The sequence below is a fragment of the Drosophila biarmipes genome, unplaced genomic scaffold, assembly GCF_025231255.1.
Source record: "Drosophila biarmipes strain raj3 unplaced genomic scaffold, RU_DBia_V1.1 ptg000022l, whole genome shotgun sequence".
Taxonomy (NCBI): Eukaryota; Metazoa; Arthropoda; class Insecta; order Diptera; family Drosophilidae; genus Drosophila; species Drosophila biarmipes.
The window spans coordinates 539870-566102 of NW_026114539.1; the positions used below are offsets into that span (position 1 = coordinate 539870).

The following is a 26233-nucleotide window of genomic DNA, read 5'->3' on the forward strand; positions in this document are numbered from 1 at the left end:
CAGAATTGCTTAGAAAGCAGCCAACAATTTATTGATAGTCCATGAGCCTTTCTTAAACAGCGGGGGCTTCATAGCATGGTCAACGTTCTCCATATCTTATTAATGCCTTGCCATAGGGAATTAAATTGTGCCCTCACAGAAATTGCTCATTTGGCACGGCTATGGTATGAGATCCTTCTGCAGCAATGCTTAGGCTAGGTTTTCTTGATTACATTTAGAAATGCTTTAGAACAGTCCGAATTCTTATGGGGTTGTAGTTGATAAGAAATCGGTTTTATATTAATTGACCATTCTTTTGCAGTGGGTGATTCGGTCAGCTGTAGGGAACCCTGTATTTGTGGCAGTTGATTCCCCTTCGGAAAAGCCAGTTTCGGGGAAACAATTTAAAAAAAAATTATATCTTCGGTGTTTTTTTAATATATAATATTCCAAGCTTGGAAATGACATTTATAATTAGTTCTAACTTTTGAATTAAATTTAATCAAAATCGGACGACTATATCATATAGCTGCCATAGGGACAATCGGAAATTTAGTGGTAAAATAATATGAAAAACTATATCTTATATCCATCAATCAATCCATCCAAAATACGGATAAACTTCCTAGGTGGCATGAGATTGATTGTTTTTTGACGGAGCGCCAATAACTCTTGAGGCTGTCGATAGTTTCCGATCAGACAATACCCTCCTTGTCCAGTCCAAAAATACAAATAGAGTGGCAGAATTTTCAAAAATAAATTCATTTAACACAAGGGTAGTTCCGATACGCAAAGGCTGCGATCTGTGTTCGACGAAGGACCAACCCGTGCGTATATGTCCACGCATGTAGCTGATCGCCTAGCCTTTATCCAAAAGAAGCCATTGTGTTCCAATCGTTTTGCAAACAGCCCACATCACAAGCGCTCAAAACTGTCCTAGTTGCCAAGGTCGGCATCACACCTTGCTGCATCAAACAGCGATCCTATTACTCCGCCGATTCCATGCGACCCTCCAAGGCCGGTATTCGCCTCAATTCAACGAAGAATTTTGTCCTATTCAGCGCTTGTTTCCATAAAAAAGGTCGCTTCTAAGAGTACTCCATCCGAATACAGGTTTCCATATCACGCCATGGATGGCAGAAGTTCCCGAGGTATTAATTCCTACCAATGATGAGTCTGCCCATCTCTACAGAAGTGCCACCCCTTTCTGCGGCTTAGCACCCCGAAACGACTCCAGGAAGTACACATCCAGAAGTACTGCTCCAATTGCTTAGCTCACGAACATTCTTCAGTCTCCTGCCGCAGTGGTCATCAGTGTGGAAAGTACCACCTCACTCTCCTACACGCGGAACAAATCTTCACTTTCATTATTCTCCTACGCCTATAAGAGATTATTTAAATGAATTTCATTGAATTGGGACGATCCATTTTAGAATCCATCATTGAATTTGTCAATGAGATGCGACAGTTTCATCTTAAGCTTTTAATCTAAACATAAATTGAAGGTCTTAAGTTCAAAAAGAAAAGCTCCTGGCCGAGGTTCATTGGATCAGATTAAGAAATGAAGAAGTCAATCCTATTTTGTCCGAAAGCGCGATCGCTCCACAAACAAGTGGCCCAACGACACCAAGCATGTGCTTGTTGCGCCCGGAGCCCTATTATCAATTTGGGCAAAAAATGAGTGTTCGCATTGAAGATACTTAAAAAAATAGAGACGAGACACATATGAAAATAAAAGGCACAACTAAGAATGAACCGAATGAGTTAAAATGTTAGTTTTTCATACCGGGATAGAAATTAATATGCAAATTAAATAGTAAAGGTTGTTATAGTTATTACATAAAACGCGAAAGGTCTCGTGAAAACAAAAATTTAATGTACATCGTGGCAAATTTAGAAGATAATATTTTCGTGTTAGTATAACAGAAACATAAACTTTTAGGCGGTTTAAAAATTCTGCAGAATCAATCCTCTTATAAGATTTTATATAAAAATAGTACCAAGCATTGTTTTACGATTTTCAAGTGTAGGTAAACTAAGCAATTTTAATCTACCCTGGTAGGAAGGTATCGTTACTTTTTGATCCAAGTTCAAACTACGCAGGGCAAATAAAAGAATTTTTTTTGTACTGACTCAATACGATCGATATGCACTTGATATTGTGCCAAACTGACGAACAATATTTTAAAATAGGACGGACAAGGGATGTAAATAATAATTTGGTCGTATAAGGATCATAAAATTCTTTTGACCAACGCTTTATAAACCCAAGAACACTCATGGCTTTGTTGACGGTGGACATTATGTGACAATCAAATTTAAGTTTAGGGTCCAGAAGAACACCTAAATCGTTTACTGAATATATACGGTCGAGTGATTAATTTAGGAGAATTTCTATAAAAAGTCATTACGCTGCATATAAGACAGTTCAAGTTTAAGAGGTTGTACTCACACCATCGATTAAAACAATCAATATTTGACTGTAACGTCCATCTGGACCGGGAGAATAAGTTGGTGTTCTTGTTACTAAATCTTTAAATATACATCGTTAATTACAGGGAAAAAATACAATTTGCCCTATTTAAGAAATTAAGGTAGATGAAATTTGACCAAGCTGTCGAACTTTAAATAGTTTGGAAAAACTCGGCAAATTTAGAATCCGTCGATGCCTTCATTGAGTTTAGACGTACCGATGAAGGCAATGCCGATGTCTTACGCTTGGCATTAACAAAGTTATAAAACTATTTCGGATCATTTGAAAATTCAAATTTACATCGGTTTAGATACATCAAATAGCAATGACTGTTTAGAACATTAAAATCCGTTCGAGGCACCAAATATTTCGAAAAAACTGCTGGCCTGCCTGATTTTTTATACTTTTTATAAGTGTTTATTTAAGGTTTTTAAGTCTTTGAAGCGCATTGGTAAACCAAGGAGGCCTGCCTAGGTTTGGAGGAAACCTATTAGGAACGCATTTATTAAAAAAGTAATTAACATTATATAGTTAATAGTTCAGTGACATTTTCAATTCCAGCAAAATTGTACAAGTCTGTTCATTTATAATGAGAAATCATATCGTTACCTTTATTATAGTCAAATTTACGAAAACGTCTAATTTTAGTTGGAGAAACTAAAGGAGAGAGGATAACAGAGCAGGGGAGGCAAATTGTCAATTCCATAATTGGATGATATCGGTCTTCAGGTACAAAAAGAGCGTCAATTCTACATACCGTGACTTTAGACGGGTCAAACAAACACAAAACCTAATAGTCTACTTTACGAACTTTGTATAAAGCTTACTTGCTGTAACGACAATCATGGGCAGATAAAGGCATAGCGACAAATGAGTCAGTAGGAGGAGGCCAAGAAATATAGTATCAGATAGATTAAACAATCAAAAGTTCTCTATTAAAAAGATTTTATTGCAGACAGATGGTGCTCATAAATTACCAGATTTGAACCAGGTGGATCATAGAGCACGTTACAAAAACAGATTAACGAAGGAGTACTTCTATAAAAAGTCATTACGCTGCATATAAGACAGTTCAAATTTAAAAGGTTGTACTCACACCATCCATGAAAACAATCAATATATGACTGTAACGTCCATCTGGACCGGGAGAATAATATGGCTTTGTTGCAGCTAAATCTTTTAAGAGAGAGCTTTCGATGATTACAGGGGAAAAATTAAGGGATTAAGGTAGTTAGAATTTAAAATCCGTTTGAGCCACCACATATTTCGAAAGATCTGTTGGTCTAGCCTATATTTTATACTTTTTAAAAGTGTTTATTTAACGTTTTTAAGTCTTTGAAGCGCATTGGTAAACCAAGGAGGCTTGTTTAGGCTTGAAAGAAACCTATCAGGTACGCATTCATTAAAAAACCTACTTAACAACATATACAATAGTTCAGTGGCACTTTCAATGTCTGTACAATTGTACAAGTCTGTCCAATTATAAGAGCGAGGTGGAATAAAATAACATTTAACAAAAACTGATAAAGAAGGAAAGGGATATGAATGAGAATTCTTTCAGACCGCCCCAACTTCAAGTTGTTCAACTGCAATATCTTGGGATGGGAATTTTTCACGTCTAAATAAATTGCTTCCTTTGTGGAACAACTGAAAGTTTCTTGCGCCCCCCAGCAGCAGTCCGAACCTTACTAGGCTGAGATCCTGGAACGATGCCTACTGTATCTATTTTTTGGCATAAACTCTGAAAATTGACTTACAGACCTCAAAATTTGCACTATTTTGTATTTTTTAAAAGAGTATGCTACGCCTTCTTTTGCCTCCCAAACTTAACAATTCCTAGTAATATTCTTAAAAATTAAGATTCTATTAAGTTACTTACATTTATGTATATGTAATACATTTTAATACATAAATTGGTTTTTGTTTTAAATATCGTATTCTTTTTTTTCTTCTGCTTCTTCTTCTTCAAATTCTATAAAGCATCCTTCATTTGGGTTCTCATTAAAATCAGAACCAGATTACACATCCAATTATTTTTCGTTTGGGTTTTTGTTTTTCGGCAGACGGCAACTTCAGAATACTTAATACTTCTTTTTTACTTTTTGGATGTTTTTCCTTTCTCTTTCCTCGCCATGTGGAAAAGATCAGTCATAGTATTGATTCGACTCTTTTTCCTTGCGTGATAGCGTCTGTCTTTTTGTAGATTTTACTCCACGCCTCTGAGGAACCAACGTCGAATTATTTATTTGAAAATCGTGGACAAATACTTTGTGAATTGTTGGTGGCATTGGGTGCCACGGGTATTTATGAATATATAAGTAAAACTTTTTCTTACAACTAATTCGAATCTTTTCGGACTTTATATAGTGGTTACAGGAAATTGCTACTATTAATAAAAGCTTATTTAGAAGGGTTTCGTCAAAGCCGGTTATGGATGATAGCTGTTCACATTTTGCAAAAGCTCTTCTTGCTGTATTACCGTCATTGCTGTTGCCGCTGCCATTCTGTTTCGGCATGGTTATTCGAAGACCCATATCATTCCAAAACTTTTCCCGAATATGTTTTTTGAGGGCACTCATCTTCGGCTTGCCGAAGTTAACTTCCTTTCTTGTTTATTATTAAACTGGGCATCTGAACTACCATTTCCTTGCAGGACCCACATGACCGCATCAGACTAGAATTGAAAAGATCAATAAAATCTTTAACTCTTTTGGTAAACCCTGCATAATCGAATCGCAGAGCCAGCAAAAAAAACGGTCTTTAGTTGATGACTTAAGTGTACAATTTTTCTTAACACAGACAAAAGCCATTATAAGAAAACAAACAAAATTTTTTTTAAGAAAATAAAATGAACTAAAATCAAAAAATACCTTCTTTCCATCTTCCCAGTGAGCGGAAATGTGCGAATATCCTTAGGTATTCGTAATCCGTCATCATGGCTAATTAAGTTGCTCATAAAATCTTCATCAAGTACTTTAGCAGCTGTTATCGCTCTGGAGGCGCTGTGCTTGCGTAAGCTAGTTGAAATATTGTTCCGAATTTTAATCAATACCTACTTCTTATATAATTTGTCAGTTATACTTCTACGTTTCTAAGTTCAGACCTAACTACGGTTTTATAACCCTCTTAGGATGGTCTCTGACGCCACCTTATATACATGGTAGAGTTCACAAGCATATGGTTCTTCAGAGTCAGCATCGGAAATCACGTCGAGAGGCCTTTGTTACTGTCGCATGTAGCCATTGTTACTCTCGGAATTTCTACATTGTGTACCTAGTTATTCCCAACCATATTTTCTCGTCCTCCAGGATGTAGCTTATCGACTTATTCGAGATGAAAAATTTCTAAGTCGTTGAAAATGGCACCTTTAGGTTTTCTTCCAGCTTTTATGTTACTCTGACAAGCTTGTTGCTGCTTGTCGAGCAGCTATACGTGCACTTCTCCGGGGCAGTGTATTTCTCGCCTGCTCGACGCACCTGCGATATCTAAAATTTCTAGCTGTGGCTCTCCTAGCCCTAACCCGCGCTCAATGGAGCGACGCCGATCGGATGCCGATAGGATGCTTGCTCATCCCCACGGAAAATAGGATCCAAGGGCCTTTCCGATTGGTCAACAATATTTTGAACCTGCTCTGTAGCTCGGACTTGGCTATTTCGCCTAACAGAACGACGCCTAGTATCGGCTTCTTGGTCACCCGCACGAAAAACAGGATCCAATCGCCTTTTTGAATCCTCTGCAGTATTTTGAGCCTGCGCCATTTCTCGGACTATTTTGCCGCCTAATAGAACGACATGAGTAGCGGGTGCTTGCGCTACTGCACGACCAGACGGATTTAAGCGCCTTGACCAATGACGCAGTATTTTCGCCATGCTCTGCATACCTGGCTAATCAATTTTCCCGTTCCCTACGCTGAGCTTCGGAATTTTCTACCCTCTCTATATCTGCCCTTTATCTTAATAATTGATTCCTAACCCGTTGAGATGCAGTAGCTCTGTTTAGTCGAGACACTTTTATAAAAGTATTTTAATTAAATTAATAAATAAAATTATAAAAATGGGAAATATATTTATAAGTCTATGTCTTTGTTTGGCATGTAGATTCCTGAGCTTCTTGCGCAGCGCAAACTTTAGCTGACACGCATTTGTCTTGGTAATAGCTACCGATTGCAAAAACATGGAAGAACGCTGTTGTCCAATGCCTCGATTATCAGATAACTTATACCCTTCGGGGGAGACCAAAAAAAATTGAGATATATGAGCAGCAAAGAAGTATTGTAAGGCGCCACCTACCGGCTATTTTGATATATGTTATGTGGGCGGCACACATTTTTAAGCGTTTTAGCCGATTGGGGGCGTTACAGGGGGCAACATTTTTTTTATGTGAATCTAACGGTTTAAATGAGTATAATTCATTTTCCAAAAAATCAATCGATAGGTATTTCTAGCATGACAATAGTGGCCACCACAGTTTTAGTTGGTTTGTGGCCGTGGAACATTTTTTTTGTTCAATCGATAGGTATTAATGAGTCAAATACATTTCAGTTAAAATTTTTATTCTATCATAAAAACTGTAGGCGCTAAAAATTTTCGTGAATTATGAGAGTTCCAGTGGATGTGGCTCCCCGCTGATTCCTGAGCTTTCTGCTCAGCGCAAGTTTGTCTCAGCGGGGTCCAAGTACAGGTGTCTATCCTTGATAGTTTCCGAGATATCAGCGTTTATTTTCCGCTTTTTTGAAGATCGTGGGCGGTTCGTGTAAAAATATTTTTAGGTCATTCGATAGATGTTTAGGAGAAGAATACATTGTGCGGTTTGAGGCTGTGGCAATCAGCTGAAACAAACGTGCGACCTGCATCGAAAATTCCAATATTCTAGTTCTTTTAGACGGACGGCATCTGCTCAACCGAGTTTTACAACGATGACGGATTCCAACGGATTTTAGAAAAGGGGTTGAGGTGTAATTTGTCGCGTATTTTAAATGAAAATACATGCATTTGTGCAAATTAATTTTCTCATTAGTGAATAGGATAAAATAAATTAGTTTTATTTTTTTAACCACTTATTCACTATTACAAATAGAACTTATTATATTCACTGCTCTTTAACTTTCTCTTCGATTCTTTCGATTTATTCAACTGCTCGATTCGGTGTTTAAAAACGGACTGCGCTGACTCGAGTTCAATAATCAATAATCAAAGAAAATGTATTTTGTTAGTAGATTGTATAATAGAGTTTTCGTCACAAACGTTGATATCAAAACTTTTGTATGCTGCAGGTGCAATCGTCACTAGATGTTTACCTCGTTAGAAGGTGTGTAAAGATGTTCAATCCCAAAAGAAAGAAATCCACATTTGCTGAGTAGATTTTTCAAACTGATCTTTATTTTGTAGAACACTAGCTTATATAGAATAAAGCAGAGTACAATAGTATGGACCAATCCGTCGGGGAAGTTGGAGCATAAAAATATAAACAGATAGCCGTTCTTAGAAATATTTTTGGAACCCTGCATTGGCGTTACTCAACTTAAAATAGGGTTGATAGCATTTGAACTCATGCACTGATATTTTGGTTTACAGATTACAATTGATATTTCTATACCAACAGTGTGAGGGAAATCAATATTACAAACAATGCCATGTTCATGTGTGAACATTCTGCAAGGGGCCAGGAAGAATTATGGCTTGCATTCGCCTTGATACATTTATTCGTCTTATTATATAAACAACTAAAATCACTAAAATTATTAAACCTACGATTAATGCCGCATGACCTGACATGTGATGAAAATTTAGTCCTTTTAATTCATAGTGATTTTCTCTTACTTCTTTTCATTGGTTTTTTAGTTTAGCTAATTCTTTGTTACGGTCAATAATCGGTAATGTTAGTGGATTCCAAACAATGCTTGGAATCTTACTTATATTACTTACATAATAAACTGATATTGGCTCATAAGCTTCTGACTGAATACTATGATAAGCTATTAATATTTTGTCATCCGTTCTTATAGGGCAACCAGACACAATAGTTAAGACTCCTTGCTCAGGAAGGTCTATTAATTCTTGCGGTAAATTATTACATTGTATTCTAGCTTTAGTTATTTCTGGAACCCTAAATAGCCAACTACCTTTCTTTTGCAATCCAACCCAGTAAGAATTGAGTTAAGGGGAGTTATTTCGCAAGTTTTGGCATTAGCGCTACTCTAAGGCCAATTACCCTCACATATTACGTTATTAGCTTTCCATTTTTGACACTTATTTAAAGTAGCTTCCGACATAAGATATATTTTCAAAATTTTAAGCTAAATATTTAGAATTACTCTAAAAAGATGGAATGGGTGTCTACCAAATAAGGGAATTTTGACATTCAAAATTAACTTATTATCCACAAAAATTCTTTTAGCTGTTAATAATGTGTAATTTTCCTTTAACTCTGTTCCTGTTCTTTTACCTGGTAGTAATAAGGTTTCTAGTAATGCATCCTTAATTCTTGAATTTAATACCGCTTCAATTTGGCATAATAGAGTTGCCATCTCATTATCCCCAATTATTCTTTTTAGGTGATATTTAACAAATTTCACTCCAGCTTCCCAAATACCTCCGAAGTGAGGTCCTGCCGGGGGAATAAAATGCCATTCAATTTGTTCGCTTTCTTATGTTCAGTTAATTTTAATATTTTAGTTGAGTGCCTTCTGTAGATCTTTATCCAATTTTCTGCAGGCTCCCACGAAATTTGTCCCATTATCTGAAAACATTTTAGCACATTTCGCTCTTCTAGAAAAGAATCTCCTTAGTGCAGCTTAAAAGGCATCTGAGGTCAAGTCACTTACAACTTCTAAATAAATAGCCTTGGTTGCCATACATACAAATACAGCAATGTAACCCTTATAAGATTTCTGGACTCGATATTTTGAGCATCTTATGTGATATGGGCCAGCATAGTCCACTCCAGTATTCAGAAATGGGTGGGCCATAGTAACTCTATGCTTTGGTAAATTTCCCATGATTCGTTCAGCCGTAATTTGTCTGTCTCTTGTAAATTTAGCACATTGCATAAGGTATTGCTTTAGGCTGTTCCTTAATCCGAATATACAAAATTTTCTTTGAATATAATTTCGCATAAGATTAATTTCGCCGTGCAATGTTTCCCTATGTGCATTTCTGATTATTAATAAGGTTAAATAACACTTATCTTAAGTTAAGGGATGTTTTACAGAAAATTCTGCGCTGGAGTTCTGTAATCTACCTCCTACACTTATTAATCCATCTTTATCTAAAAATGGATTTAATCCTTATATTTTGCTTTTAGTTCCAATAACCTGTTGGTGCCTTAAGCAATTTATTTCTGAACTAAATTGACTTTCCTATTGCTGTTTTATTATTAAAATTCTTGCCAATTTCAATTCACTCACAGTCAAAAATGTGGGAAAGGATTTCTTTTTTAGCTTTATCTCAATAAATCTTAAGGTATATGCAATAATTCTTTCTAATTTTTGCATACAGGAGTATGTTTCTATTAGTGATAGTATTAACTGGCCTGATTTTCCTGTTAAGGCGGTACTGACAATTATACTATCTACTTGTTCCTCTTTCAGCCAGTATTTTTTTGATTTGGCCAACCATTAAGGTCCATTCCACCAAATTGCACATTCTAGCAATTTTTCTGGTGTTATTTTCCTTGACGCTACGTCTGCTGGATTGTCTTCTGATCTAACGTGTCTCCTATCAATATTCCTAAATGTTCTTATTTCGTCAGTACGCCGTCCAATAAATTTGTCTTTAATTTTCCCATTTTGCCATGCTAGTGTGATTGGTAAATCACTCCATCCATATGCCTTTGATTCCCCTCCAATTGCTGTCCTAACTCTATCTATTAGTTTTGATAGAAGATGTGCAGTACTTAGATCTAATTTAGGGATGGTTTTTCTATTTTTCTTCGGATCAACCTTGCTCTTGCTAGCTATAATCATAGAGAAGGATCCTACTTTAGCAAATACTACGGCTGCGTATGCTTTTTCGGACGCATCAGAGAATCCATGAATTTGTACTGGCATATCTTCCTGGGATTTAACCCACCTGGGGATTCTAATACCTTCAAGAGATGTTAAGTTCTCTTTAAAGAATTTTCATTTGTTGGCATCTGGATCTGACAAGTTCTGACAAGTTTTGCTCTGTCTGCATAAATGGTACTATGGTTACTGGAGGCAACCAGCCTATGGGGTCATACATTTTTGCTAATGTAGATAAAACTGTTCGTTTATTAATATTAGCGCCGTGTTCACAATTAAAATTGAATTTAAATTTATCCTTAATTGGTTCCCATTGAAGCCAAAGTTTTAATGGATTCATTTTCTCGAATCTCTAGTATTTTATTTTCTTCTTAGCTTTCCAAAGCTTCCACAATTTCGGAGACATTCGACATCCATTTTCTTAAGTTGAGACTCACTTTTTCTAATTCAAAGGTTATATATTAAACGTGATTTCTGGCTTCTATTGGAATTAACCCCTGTCATTGGGTCATCCATATAAAAATCATTTTTGATTATTTCCTTAATGTTAGATTTTCGCATCTATTTGAAATTTTAGCAAGCACTCTTGTGGCTAAATAGGGTGCTGATGCTGTTCCGTATGTAACGGTTGTTAATTTATAATCTTTTTTTATTTGGTGAATAATGTGCAAATATTGTTGATCTCCTTCATCAATGTTTTTTGCCGATATTACAAATGGCCATTTACGCCATTTGACAATAATATCAAATACATCGAAAACTACCCTTAATTTTGTTGTAAGGCTTGATTCTCTTACAACACCTTGATGGGGTAAATAGTATTTTCCTTCTTTCTTGGACCCAATCATTTGGCCCAAATTTAATGTAATTTTCTTTAAGTTTTATATTTTTGTTTAATTTTCTTTCCAAATTTTAAAATCGAGCTTAGCTTGCGCTTTGAAGTCCCCTAATTCTTTTTCATTTTTAAATGGAATTTTGACCACATATCTACCATTTTTATCTATTTTAGTGGTCTCTAAGAAATGTTTTTCCCAAATTTCTTCCTCAATATCATTATTTTCATTTTCCATTTCCCAAAACCGATCTAAGTTTTCTACTTCCACAGTAGTAGTTACAATTAATTTTTCACTTTTTAATTTGGTGCACCCGGATACAATCCATCCGAATTTCGTATTTTGGCCTAGTAGTCCCTCTATTTTAACTACTCCGTCTTTAACTATATGGGGACATACTACACTCCTATAATAAGATCTACCCTACTTGGTTTATTAAAGTGACGGTCCGTCAACGTATATTTCGAATGATGGCTTCAATGTTAAGAGAATCTTTCTTATTATCGCGCATTTTTATACTTAAATTCACTTTATGCTTTGAGATACAAGTGTCTGACACTCCACTAACTTCAGTGATACTCTTTTTCCTTATTAAATTTAATATTTGTGCAGCTTTTTCAATAATTTCTATCAATTAATGCTCTAAGTCCTTCATAGCCCGCATTTTTTGACTTTACTTTAATGAGAACTGTAGCTAGAAAAGCTTGTTCTTCTGTGACACAAGCGCTTTTATCTATGCACAAGCGCTGTTTTTTTTTATAAATTCCCCTCTTTACACATTCCCTTAAATTTATAGCAATTTATCACAAAGCCAACCATTTTACAAAGTAGACAGCCTTCTTTAACAAAAGTGTTTAACAATTTTTTAAACGCTTCTTTTCCTCACCATTTGAAGAGGCAAGATTGCTATAACGTTGTTCTAAGAAGTCGCCTAGTAATTGGATTTCTTTAGTTTTCTTTATGTGCGTTTCATATAACGTTTTTTTATTATATTTTCGAATGACGATGTGCGTGAAAATCACATCAACATCTTCATTTAAACTTGCTTTTGTCTTTATTAAATGAATCGATTAATTTATTGAGTCAATAAACAGTTTAACTTGTTTTGCTGAATCGTTGTCTAACATGGGCAAATCGATCAACCGATTCAGCTGATCAGAGAATATTTGTCTTTTGTTTTCATATCTCTTGGTTAATAGTTCCCAAGCGGCATTATAATTTTCGGCAGAGCCTATTAGCAAGTAAGCGACCATTCTCCTTGCTTCGCCTTTGAGAGCGGTATTTAAGTTATTAAATTTTAGAGATGTGCCCAGATCATCTCTATTGAAAATTATTTCTTTAAATAATTCCGAAAATAAGTCCCACTCTTTTTTTTTTTTCTCCAGAAAAGGTGGGAACTTTAATTTTTGGTAATACAGGAAGGTTATCAGCCTTTTCCTTTACCATAAGCCCACTATTGCCTTCCGTTTTTGCTTTGGAAGCAAATGCTTAAAGTTTTTTTGACGTCAAATTCTAAATCTTCGACGCTTTTGTCGAAAGATAAATTATTCTCATAGATTTTGTAGAACTCCTTTATTTTATTATCTGTCCTACTCCACAAAAATTATATTTTCTTGTATTATTTGTTATTTACTTGGTCTCGTACCACTTATGGGGGAAGACACAAGTTTTTTATTTTATTTTATTTTTGCAGCCTGAAGCTGATCGTGCGTTCGCAACAAATTTAAGGTGCCAGCTACAACTCTGAGCCTCTTACCACTGGTGAGGGATAACTACAAAGATTACCTCGAAGGACCAAAATGTAAAGATGTTCAATCCCAAAAGAAAGAAATCCACATTTGCTGAATTGATATTTCAAACTGATCTTTAATTGGTAAAACACTAGCTCATATAGATTACAGCAGAGTACAATAGTATGGACCAATGCGTCGGGGAAAGGGGGTGCATTAAAATATAAACAGATAAGCGTTCTTAGACATTTTTTTGGAACCTTCACTCAACTGAAAATATGGTTGATAGCATTTAAACTCATGCACTTATATTTTGGTTTACAGATTACAATTGGTATTTCTAAACTATTACAATTTTTGTTTTTAAAAAGAATCATGTAATTCAGTTACTTTTACAAAAATCATAGAATTTATGTTTCTTTTGTGGAACTGTTGATAACAATTTTAACGATTTTAAGACGCTTAAATGAATGGATTACCCTCAAGCAGTGATTTAGGTTCTGAGCTAGTACATGTGGCCATTTTTGTAAAATACAAATTTTAAAGCATGACTTCATGCTACAATGTGTTGCGTGCGAAACGTTAAGGTATGTCAATGGGTATACACTTTAAAACTTACCCCTAAACCGTTACTGCCGCTATTGAAAAATAGAAAAGTAATAAAAACAAGAAAGGCAACCGAAGTTTGTATATCCTTGCAGTTATAAAAAATAGTCGACTTTAGTAACACCATGTGAAATTTTTAAGGATTGTTGCTGACTTCAGTGATATTAAACAAAAATTATATTATTTTTTTATTTTAGACCATTTTTTTTAAATCTATATGTTGTTAGAGTAGTCATATTTTTATCAAATTGTATTCTTAAAAATATAAACAATTATATTCCCAATATTATAGATAATATGTCAAAGAGCCCCAAAACTATAATTTGTTATACCCTTGCAGAGGGTATAATGATTTCAGTCAGAAGTTTGCAACGCAGCGAAGGAAATGTTTCCGACTCCATAAAGTATATATAATATAAATTATATCTTTGGTGTTTTTTAACATATACATTTCTGAGCTTGAAAATAACATTTTTAAATTCGTTCTGAATTTCGAATTAAATTTTATCAAAATCGCTGGACTATATCATATAGCTCCCATAGGAACAATCGGGTAATTGGTGGTAAAATAATATTGAAAAATTATATTTTAGGTGCTTTGTAACTTATAACCTCCTACGCTTGGAAATAACATTTTTTATTTGGTTTTGTATTTCGAATTAAATTTGATCAAAATCGGACGACCATATCATATAGCTGCCATAGGAACGATAAGAAAATAAGTAGGAAAACATGAAATAAAAATGATATCTTTAGTGTTTTTTAACATATAACCTTAAAAGCCTGAAAACAACATTTTTTAATTAGTTCTGAATTTCGAATACAATTTTATCAAAATCAGATAATATCATATAGCTGTCATAGGAACGGTCGGATAATTGGTGGGAAATAATGTGTTTCACATATTATAGCTTTGGGGCTTTTTGACATATTATCTTATAATATTGGGAATATACATTTTTGTATTTTTAAGAATTTTGAATTCAGTTTAATCAAATTATTGATTATTTTTTATAACTGCAAGAGTATACAAACTTCGGCTTGCCAAAGTTAACTTCCTTTCTTGTTTTAAATTTAAATCGCTAGAGCCGTTTTTTAATAATCAGAAAAAAAGTGATAAAAATAAGAAAATATAAGAAAAATTTTATGGCATAATTTTTAAACGGTCCTATTAGAAAAACGTAACTAGTATTTCGAAATAGTAGTACTTCACAAGATACGGGAATACACAATTGAGCTATTTTTAGCTGTTTTCTCGCCAAACTAGCTAGTTTTTCCAAAAGTGGTAAAACTTATGTTTCTTATATTGAGCTGTTTAAGGTCGTCTAGAACTATCAGGACTAAAAAAAACACTTTGGGACAAACTGACATATAAAAATAAATTTTCATTTTGAGAGGACCCCGAAAAGCATCTGATCTTGACAGTTTATCCGGGGGGTTTAACTTTTACACATTCACCCCTTTTTCTCTCACACCAATTAATTTTTTTTTTAAGTCTTGGTATGTTATTCTTGTAGTTTTGATTGATGTATCACTCGAAAGAGTCGGACGATTACTGTACATGTTTATTTTTTCGTGTAAATATAGTAGTTGCCTTCGTCAGTGTTCGTCTCTACTTGACTGTCGTCCACAGTGATTAGTTATAATTTCGAACTAAGTTGTAGCTACCAGCAATAATAAGTATATTATTGAAATCATTATCTAGAGTTTTTCCTTAACTACTTGTTTTTATTATTATTTTTAAATTACCTCTCCAAAATTTTATTTTGCCTGTCTTTATTGTGAACATTTTCTCTTTAGCTTGTTGCAATAACTTAGGAGTTTCTTCATATTTAATTTTATTATATAATATATCAAAAGATCGTTTCTTGGTTATTGAGTGAATTGTTAAATTATATTTTTTGCGCTGCTCTAATTATTATTTCGGAATAATCAATTAAATTATGCTCATCTTTAATGCTTCGAGCAATTTCTGTTAAAGTAGAGTGCGCCCTTTCTATTTTCCGTTGGACGTCCTATGTCAAGGATTCGCAAAGAATAGAGATGCTCCATTTCTCATTTCATATCATCAGAGTTTTGGCTAATGGAAATTGTTGTAGAATTTCTAAATTTGGTTTATTAGTAATTTTTCTTACGACTAAGTATTTTGAATATGAAGTTATGAATATAAGATAAAAATAGCACCAACAGCTATGTCAGACGCATCAGTACACTTAACCCTCACTTAGCACGGACTCTTTTAGCACGAAAAATAGCTCCCCTCCTCATAAAAACCTCCCCCATGTTAATAACTTCTCCCCACGCTAAAAAGCTCTTTCTTATATGATTTAAAAATATCGATATATATATTTTTTCTGTCAATTAATTAATTAATGGCTAGTGCCATTGTGCTAGTGTCATACGCATTAGATCTGTCAGATGTAAGCGTGTTTTATTATATTCAAAAATCGTAAGCTTAGCAGATGCATAATAAAAAAAACAAGAAAGGAAGTTAAGTTCGGCAAGCCGAAGTTCGTATAGCCTTGCAGTTATAAGAAATAATCAACTTTAGTAAATAATGTTTTCATATTATTCCAATATCAGCTATATGATATAGTCGTACGATTTTGATAAAATTTAATTCGAAATTCAGAACTAATTAAAAAATGTTTTTTCCAAGTTGAGAAGGTTGTATGTCAAAAAGGACTAAAGCTATAATTTGTTTTATACTATTTTCTCAACAACTTTCCGATCGTTCCTATGACGGCTATATGATATAGTCTTTCGATTTTAATAAAATTTAATTCGAAATTCAGAAATAATTTAAAAGTGCTATATCCAAGCTTAGACGGTTATTTGTTAAAAAAATTTGGAAATATAATTTTTTCATATTATTTTACCACTAATTTTCGGATCGTTACTATGGCAGCTATATGATATAGTCGTCCAATTTTTATAAATTTAATTCGAAATTTAAAACATAATGAAAAATGTTATTTCCGAGTTTAGAAAGTTATATGTTAAAAAACACCGAAGATGATTTTTTATAAATTTTTTTTCCGATAGTTCCTATGGGAGCTATAAGATATAGTTGTCCGATCCGGCTGTTTCAGACATATATACTATCTGCAATAGAAGGAAGACATTTGGGAAAGATTGAGCCCGATAGCTTCAGAGCTGAGAGACTAGTTTCCGTGGAAACGGACAGACAGACGGAAATGGCTAGATCGACTCGTCTAGTGACTTTATGGGGTCGGAAACGTTTCCTTCATTGCGTTGCAAACTTCTGACTGAAATCATTATACCCTCTGCTAGGGTATAAAAGTTCAAAGATTTTGTGGTTAGTAAAAAGTTGATACAGCTTGATTTAATCAAAAAGTTAATACATTTCAAACAAACATAACTCAGCTTTTACAATTTAATATTAACTTTTAATTTTGAAAATATAAATGTTTTACCTTTATTAAAGTCATACATAATATTTATTTTAAACAATTTTATGATACTTTAATAAAAACAGACCCTCTATCCGTATGGACGCTGAGATCTCGGAAACTATAAAAGCTAGAACAGCCAAAATTGCATTGCAGATTCCTGGGCTTCTTGCGCAGCGCAAGCGGGGCGCCACTATCACTCTAACGATTTAACGATCCTGATCTGAAGCGCCTACAGATATTTGAACTGAAATGTATTTGTCCTACCAATACCTATCTATTAACCTAAAAAATTTGCCACTCCCACTTACGCCCAAAAATGCTTAAATCTGACTGCCGTCCACATAACATATACTGAAATAGCCGGTAGGTGGCGCTTTATAATGTCCCTTAGTAGCTTATATATCTCTTTTTACTTTTGATCGCTTAAGCTGAGTAACGGGCATCTCATAGTCCAGGCACTCGAATATAGCCTTCTTCTTGTTATTTTTATAGTTATTACAAATTTCAATAGGTCGAACTTATTTTATTCACTGCTCTTTAATTTTCTCTAGATTTATTCAACATCTCGATTCGGTATTCAAATAACTTGTGTGTCATATAACTTGTATACCTATTATGTTTAAAATAGAGTAGTAAAATAGTAGTTTGGATCGGTTAAATACTCTTTTTGAACGATTTAGGGAAATAGAATGCTGTGCTAATCCAATTACCACATGGTGATTATTATATTCGGCTACCTGGAAATCTCAATCTTGATCTAAAGGGATATTCCGAACCGGCAGCTTACTGTAGATGATCGGTCAGCATTTAAGGCTCAATATGCAACATTCTTAAATTAATACCCCGATGTCATTAGTTTTTGATGCTGAAATCGGGTAGTGGCGATTTTTTTTTGTCGCACCATTGGCTCATTAGGGAAAATAGTCTTACCACAAAAGCTTCGCCTGATTTTTGATTTAGGGAATTGTGTTTGAAAGATGGTGCTCCTAACGATGAGAGAGCAGTTTTAAAAATTTGGTGATGGCACTCTGTCTCTCGAGTGACTCTATTTATAGCCAGCTACTGTTCAATTTTTCGGTCTTACAGCCAGCTTGAAGCTCTTGTAGGAGATCAGCAACTTCTAGATTTTCGGATCCATTCGGGTTAATTGTGCCTCCGAACAGGAATCAAAAACTTGGGAGATTGAAGAACGTGAGAGTTTGGAGAACGTTAGAGTTTGGAGATCAGTGGTGGAGAACAAGAGAGTTTGGAGATAGAGAGAGGGAAGACTTGGCGGGCAGAGCGAAAGTGCCGTGCGCAAAAAGGAATAACTGGATTCTGCCGGATTTTGGACTCTGCTGTAAACTATGGAGCAGTTTAGGAGCGGAGCGGCATACCGGCGAGCCACATTCATCATGGGAACCAGCATTAGGAAGGACTTCGGTTGGAAACTGCGCATAAATGAAAAGTGTTTTCAAACTGAAGCCACGGTCTTCGGACCGGGAGTGGAGAGATTTGGCGGGCCGTGGGGAAAAGGGAAATAACAATTCCTGGAGGCCTTATATAAAGCCGCAGGGCGCTGGCAGCTTGATCATCAGTCGATCACGAGGAGTCAAACCATCAAAATCAGATATAAAAATTGAACAGTCAAACAACCAAGTAAACGACAAGGGAGCATCACACTGCATCACACGGCTTAGAGTTTGGAGTCCTTCGAGTCCTGACTAAAACAAGTGTTACTCATCCTAAGCACTACTCAACTCAAGTGAAAGCTGAGCAGGTCCTGGCGCGATCAGCCAGAATGGGAGCGGTCGTTCGGCCCGATGTACCAGATTGACGTATGCCCCCAATTCCGAGTACCAGAAGCCACACTACGTCAAGCAACGCAGCCAGCACATCCATCGCAACACAAAACAGGTCGAGACCGGTGGAAACGGCAAGGACATTAAGTAAAAGGGTTGAGCAAGGGTGGAACGTTTGTTTCCACTAGGCGCAGAAGCAAATTGAAGCGTGAGGCAGCTTTCTGGCGTTTGCCCTGACTGTCCGCGCTATCTGAGCAGAAACCCCAGTGGGACCATCCGTGAAAGAGCAATGGACAGGCGGTCGTGTGTTAAAAGGAGTTATCCTTGAGAGCACATCATTCTGTTCATCCTAATCTGAGAACGGTTATGCTGTAAAAAATCAGTTCGTTACACTGGGCAATAAGAAAATTAAAGCCGTACCTGGAAGGCTACCTCTTTAAGGTTTTAACGGATCATAGGCATTAAAGTGGCTAAACATCATTGAAAGCCCATCAGAAATAATAGCCAAAAGGGCCCTTGGGCTGCAACAATACGACTTTTAGATTTTGTACAAAAAGGGCCAGTTTAAAGTGGATCCGGAAACCCTGCAGAGATCAAAAGAGACTGTGTGGAGGGTGTAAGTGGATCAGAGACATGCCAGAGAAAATAAGAACAGAAACTCCCAGTCTGTCTTTAAGGGCGAAATGCTGTACAGGCATATCCTGCGCAGGCAATTCCCACACGAAGGTTTGAAGGCTTGGAAGCTACCCGTTCTGCAAGAGCTAAAGGAAAAAGACTTGCAAGAGAATCATGAATCACACGCGGCCGTTCAACAAGGAAGTCCGACTAGCAAGACAGTACTGCTTTCCAGGATATGAATGGGCCGCAAGGGCGTACGTGCGTAAATTAGAGGACAAATTTAAACATAACCAGAGGCAAGATGCGGGATAACAACAAATCTCGGAACAGCCAAATGGGCTACAGTGTGCGCAGATTTTGTCGGACCACTGCCAAGCATGGGAACCAGATGCCTTTGGTCTGATCGATCGTCTTCAAAATGGACGGAAACTGAAAGTTAAAATTACGGACATCGGTCTATAGTTCTTCAGACGAGCATTAAAAAGATTCCTAGGCGATATGGAAATTAAGCAGCGGTTAACGACACCGGGAAACATTGGAAACAGAAAGGCAGACGGAATCGCCAAAGAGGAACGCGGAGAAGTTTGGATCGCCCGTGATCTGCAGAATTCGCTTCCAAAAGGGCAAAAAGGAACGCTTAGTGCAAATTAGCGATCTAATACATTAAGACCAGACCGTCCAAGATCTTAGGCAAGGTAGGCAAGGGGGAATCGCAATAGGTGGTGGCACAAAAAACTGAAAACATCGACCAATATCAGGTAACGCTGCTGAAAACGGGCTGATAGCTCTATTGTGATCGAAGTTGTGGAAGGAGAGTAGGAGAATATACATTAGCGTGGAAGCTTGAATATCAACGGCAACAGCGTATAATCAAATCTACGATATAGACGCATAGACGACGATCTCCTCGTTCGACGTAAATTTTGTTCCAGCGAGTGGCGGTCCAATAATTCGGCATAGTACAGCCCTGTGACAGTTTTTCCCTTCTTCAGGTAGTCGATGTAGATCACACCTTGTGCATACCAAAAAACTACATCACCTTACCGGACGGAAATTCGGATTGCGCTTAAACAGCGTCAATGCGCTCTGTGGATGATTTGCTCAATCACTTTGTTTATATCCATATCTGTTGAAGTTGAAATCTGGGTGAATGCCATTTCTAAAAACAACAGAAACAAAATTTGGTTTTTATTCAGCAAAAAAATGTTGGGGCTTCACCTTTAATAATCACATAAGTCGAGATAATTTGAATGCTTGGTTTGTCTGGAATTCCCGCCACGTTGTGTCTACTGTCAGCTTATCCGAAAGAACGGCTTTGATAGCCAATCTCGAAAAAGAGAAATCATAGTGTCCTTAAACCATTTTTAGTTTTGATTTCTAGAAAAGGGCAAACAAATTATCAGTTATTCGTAAACGACATGAAGGGCAGCATTACGGACTTCAGTAGCCTAACTTGGCCACGAAGCATAAATATATGATTATCCACTTTGTCAGGTATATTAACATCTACAGGTACATTATTACACTTCCCAAACTTCTAAACTCATTCTTTTAGACGAGCTGGCCATGGAAGCCTTTGTTAGTAGGAACATGTTTAAAATTGAATTAGAAACGCAAAGCACGTAAAGAAACAAAGTAATATTTTGTAAACACACAAATTAAAAAAACACAAATTTTATACAAATTCGTATTGACCTCGATAACTCGCGAAACAAAGTGACGCTTAGGCGGAAAATAATAGTGCGGGTCAAAAGATAGAAACGAAGAATGGCATATTGTCGCGAGCTCCTTTTAACACGCGAGCGTTGTTTTTAATCATACAACTATCAGTGAACCTTTAAGTAACGGGGGCGTTTGCCGAAAACATACAGTTCACTAAAGAAACTGTTTCCTTTTTTTTTAGTATTATTAAAAAAGTTTACTTTACGAATTATCGTAGGCATAAATAAATTTTTATTAATTTTACAAATATGTTAACGTATAAAATATTTTTACCATATAATTATTTTAAATATTATATATAGTAAAAATACATACCGTTCTGTTTTGATCGACCATACCTGCTGAGACGCAGTCTGCATGCCAATGGACAACAAATCACAAAAGCGCAGCGCAAGTTTGTTTCAGCGCCTACTCTAACGCCCACAATTCGCGAAAATCTGTAGCATTCACAGTTTTTTTTTACAGAAATGTATTTAGTTCATCAATACCTATCGACTGACAAAAATACAACATGGCATACCCACCGCCTAAAACTGTGAAGGCCACAGTTTATATAAATACCCATCGATTGACATAAAAAAAATTTGCAACGCCCACTCTAAGGCCCACAAACAGTTTAAACGCTTAAATTTGTCTGACTCCCACATACCATATATTGAATAGCGGCTGCGATTTGCTGCTTTTACGAGTATATCTCCATTTCCCTATTGCTTCCTTAAGCTGATCTGATAGTCGGTAGGCACTCGACCGTAGCGATCTTCTTCGATTTCTTACTCACGTTATACACTGTATGATCTTAGCTATCCTTAGGAGAGCATTACCATCAATTAAAGCATCTGTTTGAAGTTCTGCGCTTTGGACGAAAAATTATGAGCACAGTTTTTTGGGTAATCAACATCTTAAGCCTGTTAAAAGCGTCAATCTCTCTGCCACAAAAACAAAACTGGCCGTCACGCTTCATAAGATCGGTCAAAAGTTTGGCGATGATCGAAAAGCTCAGGATAAATTTGCGAAAATATTCAACCAGACCCATAAAGCTTTGTAATTGTTTTTAGTTTGCCCGGAGACAAAACGTCGTCCTAGCTTTCGTCTAGTCATTTAAGCTGATGATCAGTTGGCGTAAAAACTCGATTTTCTATTTAAGAAAACAGCATTCCTTACGTTGATAACTGAACCATTCTCCTCATAACGCTTGACACACTGTCTTGAGAGCCAATCTCTGCTTCGTTTCGTCTGCAGCTGGGATATCGTCGACATAGGGAATCGCAATACCAGATCGGCTTAGTAAGCATTCCATAGTATTGTGTTCACTTGTACTTGTTGATAAATTCTATAATATTAAACTCAAATATGTAAGTCTATCGCATCTAATTTCCCGGTCTATTTTTATAAAAAAAAGTCTGCTGTCGTTGGATTCCGCACAATTTGGCAATCGCTCAAAAAAAGGCTCTTGTTCCACGCCCACAATGCAAAAAACTGTTCCTACATCTGTAATGTTAGAAACAAAATTTTAACTGAAATGTATTGGACACGTACTCTATTTGGACACGTACTCCATAACGGACACAATCGGCCAAAAGCGATTAAATCTGTTCGTCGCCTTCAGTATATCTCCATTTCCCTTTTGCTCCCTTTAACGGGTACCCGATTTCTTAGATCGTTTCGACAAGGTATGTATTTTAATGTTTTCGAAATTCGAGTGCTTTGCTTGAGCGATAATTGCTTAATCAAAAAGTAAAAAAATTTGTGGTAAACCAAGTCTGTTTTAAAAAAAATCGTTTGCAGCAGCTTTTGGTACTCTGTGTTTATTTGTTGTTAGCGCCTTATAAAAGTGGTTGGGGCCGGTGGGGATAACCCGCTATCAACCTAATTGTATTCTCAATTTAAATACGCGTCGAATGATTTGAACTGTCAAAATCGGATGCTCTGTTCAAAAGTAATACATAATAATTTGTCAGTTTGTACCAAAACGTTATTTTAGAATCCTGAAAATTCTAGGTGATGTTAAACAGCTTAATATAAGAAACATAAGTTGTACCACTTTTGGAAAAACTAGCTAGTTTGGCGAGAAAACAGCTAAAAATAGCTCAATTTTGTAGACCCGTAACTTGTGAATTACCAAAGCTAAAGGCTTTTGCCATATGCCGTTAGAAAACAATTTCGAAATACTAGTTACGTCTAATACGACCTTTTAAAAATTATGGCCAATTTTTTTTATATTCTTATTTTTATCACTTTTTTTCTGATTATTAGGAAACAGCTTTAGGGATTTTAACATAAATTTTTAGCTGTATAGTTCTTGAGATTGCTGAACTTTTGACGTACGACATATTGCTTCATTTCCAGTTTAGTTCATTGCCTGAGCATTGAACTTTTTTGTGCGTATTGTCTCTCTATTTAACGGTCCTGGAAATTTTAAATGATGTTAAACAGCTTAATATAAGAAACTTTAGTTTTGACACTTTTGGAAAAACTTGCTAGTTTGGTGGGAAAAGAGCTTTAAATAGCTAAAATTCATACATACTTAACTTTTGAGGTACTGAAGCTTCAGGTTTGTCCTGTTTATCGTTAGAATGGTATTTCTAAATACTATTTACGTCTTTTAAAAATGATTTCACTGAATACCTCCGAATAAGAATTATGGTCAAAACTTTTTTTATTCTGTTTTTATACCCTTGCAGAGGGTATATTGATTTCAGTCAGAAGTTTGCAACGCAATGAAAGAGACGTTTCCGACCCCATAAAGTATACATATTATTGATCAGCATCATTAGACGCGTCGATCTTGCAATGTCCGTCCGTCAGTCCGTCCGTTTCTATGCAAACTAGTCTCTCAGTTTTGAAGCTATCAGGCTGAAACTTTCCAAAAAGTCTTTTTTCTATTGCAGGTAGTATATAAGTCGGAACCAGCCGGATCGGGCAACTCCCATAGGATCTATCGGGGAAAAAATTAAAAAAATTATATCTTTGCTGTTTTTAACATATACATTTCTAAGCTTGGATATTTATATATTTAATAACATTTTTAAAATAATTCTGAAGTTCGAATTAAATTTTATCAAAATCGGACGACTATATCATATAGCTGCCATAGGAACAATCGGAAAATTAGTGGTAAAATAATATGAAAAAATTATATCTTGGAAATAACATTTTTTATTTGACTGAATTTTGAATTTTTTTTTGAATTTCGAATTAAATTTTATCAAAATCGGACGACTATATACATATAGCTGCCATAGGGACGATCGGAAAATTAGTCGGAAAACATGAAATAAAAATGGTATCTTTAGTGTTTTTTAACATATAACCTTATAAGCTTGAAAATAACATTTTTTAATTCGTTCTGAATTTTGAATTAAATTTTATTAAGTTCGGACGACTATATCATATAGCTGTCATAGGAACGATCGGAAAATTGATGGGAAAATAATATAAAAACAATTTATAGATTTGGGGCTTTTTGACATATTGTCTTATAATATTAGGAATATAATTGTTTATACTTTTAAGAATTTAATTTAATAAAAATCGGACAAATTATAGCTTCGGTGTTTTTTGACATACAACCTCATACTTTTAGAAATAGAATTTTTTAATTAGTTTTGAATTTCGATTTTAATTTTATCAAAATCGGACGACTATATCATTTAGCTGCAATAGGAATAATCGGAAAATTGTGGTAAAATAATATTCAAAAATTATGTATTCGGTGTTTTTAACATAAAACCTCCTACGCTTGGAAATAACATTTTTTAATTAGTTCTGAATTTCGAATGAAATTTTATTGAAATCGGACGACTATATCATATAGCTGTCATAGGAACGATCGGAAAATAAGTAGGAACACATGAAATAAAAATTATATCTTTTGTGTTTATTAACATATCACCTTATAAGCTTGAAAATAACATTTTTTAATTAGTTCTGAATTTCGTATTCAATTTTATTAAAATCTGACGACTATATCATATAGCTGCCATAGGAACGATAGAAAATGTTGTCGGAAAACATGAAATGAAAATGATATCTTTGGTGTTTTTTAACATGTAACCTTCTAAGCTTGGAAATAACATTATTTAATTTGTTCTGAATTTCGAATTAAATTTTATCAAAATCGGACGACTATATAATATAGCTGTCATAGGAACGATCGGAAAATTGATGGGAAAATAATATAAAAACAATTTATAGATTTGGGGCTTTTTGACATATTGTCTTATAATATTATTTGTTTATACTTTTAAGAATTTAATTTAATAAAAATCGGACAAATTATAGCTTCGGTGTTTTTTGACATATAACCTCATACTTTTAGAAATAGAATTTTTTAATTAGTTTTGAATTTCGATTTTAATTTTATCACAATCGGACGACTATATCATTTAGCTGCAATAGGAACAATCGGAAAATTGTGGTAAAATATATGAAAAAATTATAACTTCGGTGTTTTTCAACATATAACCTCCTACGCTTGGAAATAACAATTTTTTATTAGTTTTGAATTTCGAATTAAATTTTATCAAAATCGGACGATTATATCATATAACTGTCATAGGAACGATCAGGAAATTGGCGGGAAATTAGTATGAAACAAATTAAAGCTTTAGCGCTTTTTAAGCATAATTACATATTTACTCACTATATTGGAAATATAATTTTTAATATTTTTAAGAATTTCGAATTCAATTTACTCTAACATATGGATTCCAAAAAATGGTCTAAAAATAAAAAAAGAAATAATTTTTGTTTAAAATCACAGAAGTCAGCAACAATCCTTAAAAATTTCACATGGTGTTACTAAAGTTGATTATTTTTTATAACTGCAAGGGTATACAAACTTCGGCTTGCCGGAGTTAATTTCCTTTCTTGTTTTTATTACTTTTTTCTACTTTTCAACAGCGGCAGTAACGGTTTAGGGGTAAGCTTTAAAGTGTATACCCATTGACATACCTTAACGTTTCGCACGCAACACATTGTAGCATGAAGTCATGCTTTAAAATTTGTATTTTACAAAAATGGCCAGATGTACTAGCTCAGAACCTATATCACTGCTTGAGGGTAATCCATTCA

The 26233-nt window shown here is 35.1% G+C and overlaps 1 protein-coding gene across 3 annotated transcripts in view; it reads left to right on the forward strand.

Annotated features, from left to right (window-relative positions):
• Window positions 1–26233, forward strand: part of LOC108029318 (unconventional myosin-VIIa) — a 792260-nt gene that overhangs the window by 354891 nt on the left and 411136 nt on the right. Inside the window, exon 6 of one of the 3 annotated variants that reach the window (XM_050890361.1) lies at window positions 12981–13000. The exons of the other annotated variants lie outside the window; for them this stretch is intronic. Coding sequence (XP_050746318.1) covers window positions 12981–12985 — 5 coding nt within the window. The 3' untranslated portion in view covers window positions 12986–13000. Of the gene's footprint in view, window positions 1–12980; window positions 13001–26233 lie in introns of those variants that run through there. 3 annotated transcript variants of the gene reach the window in all.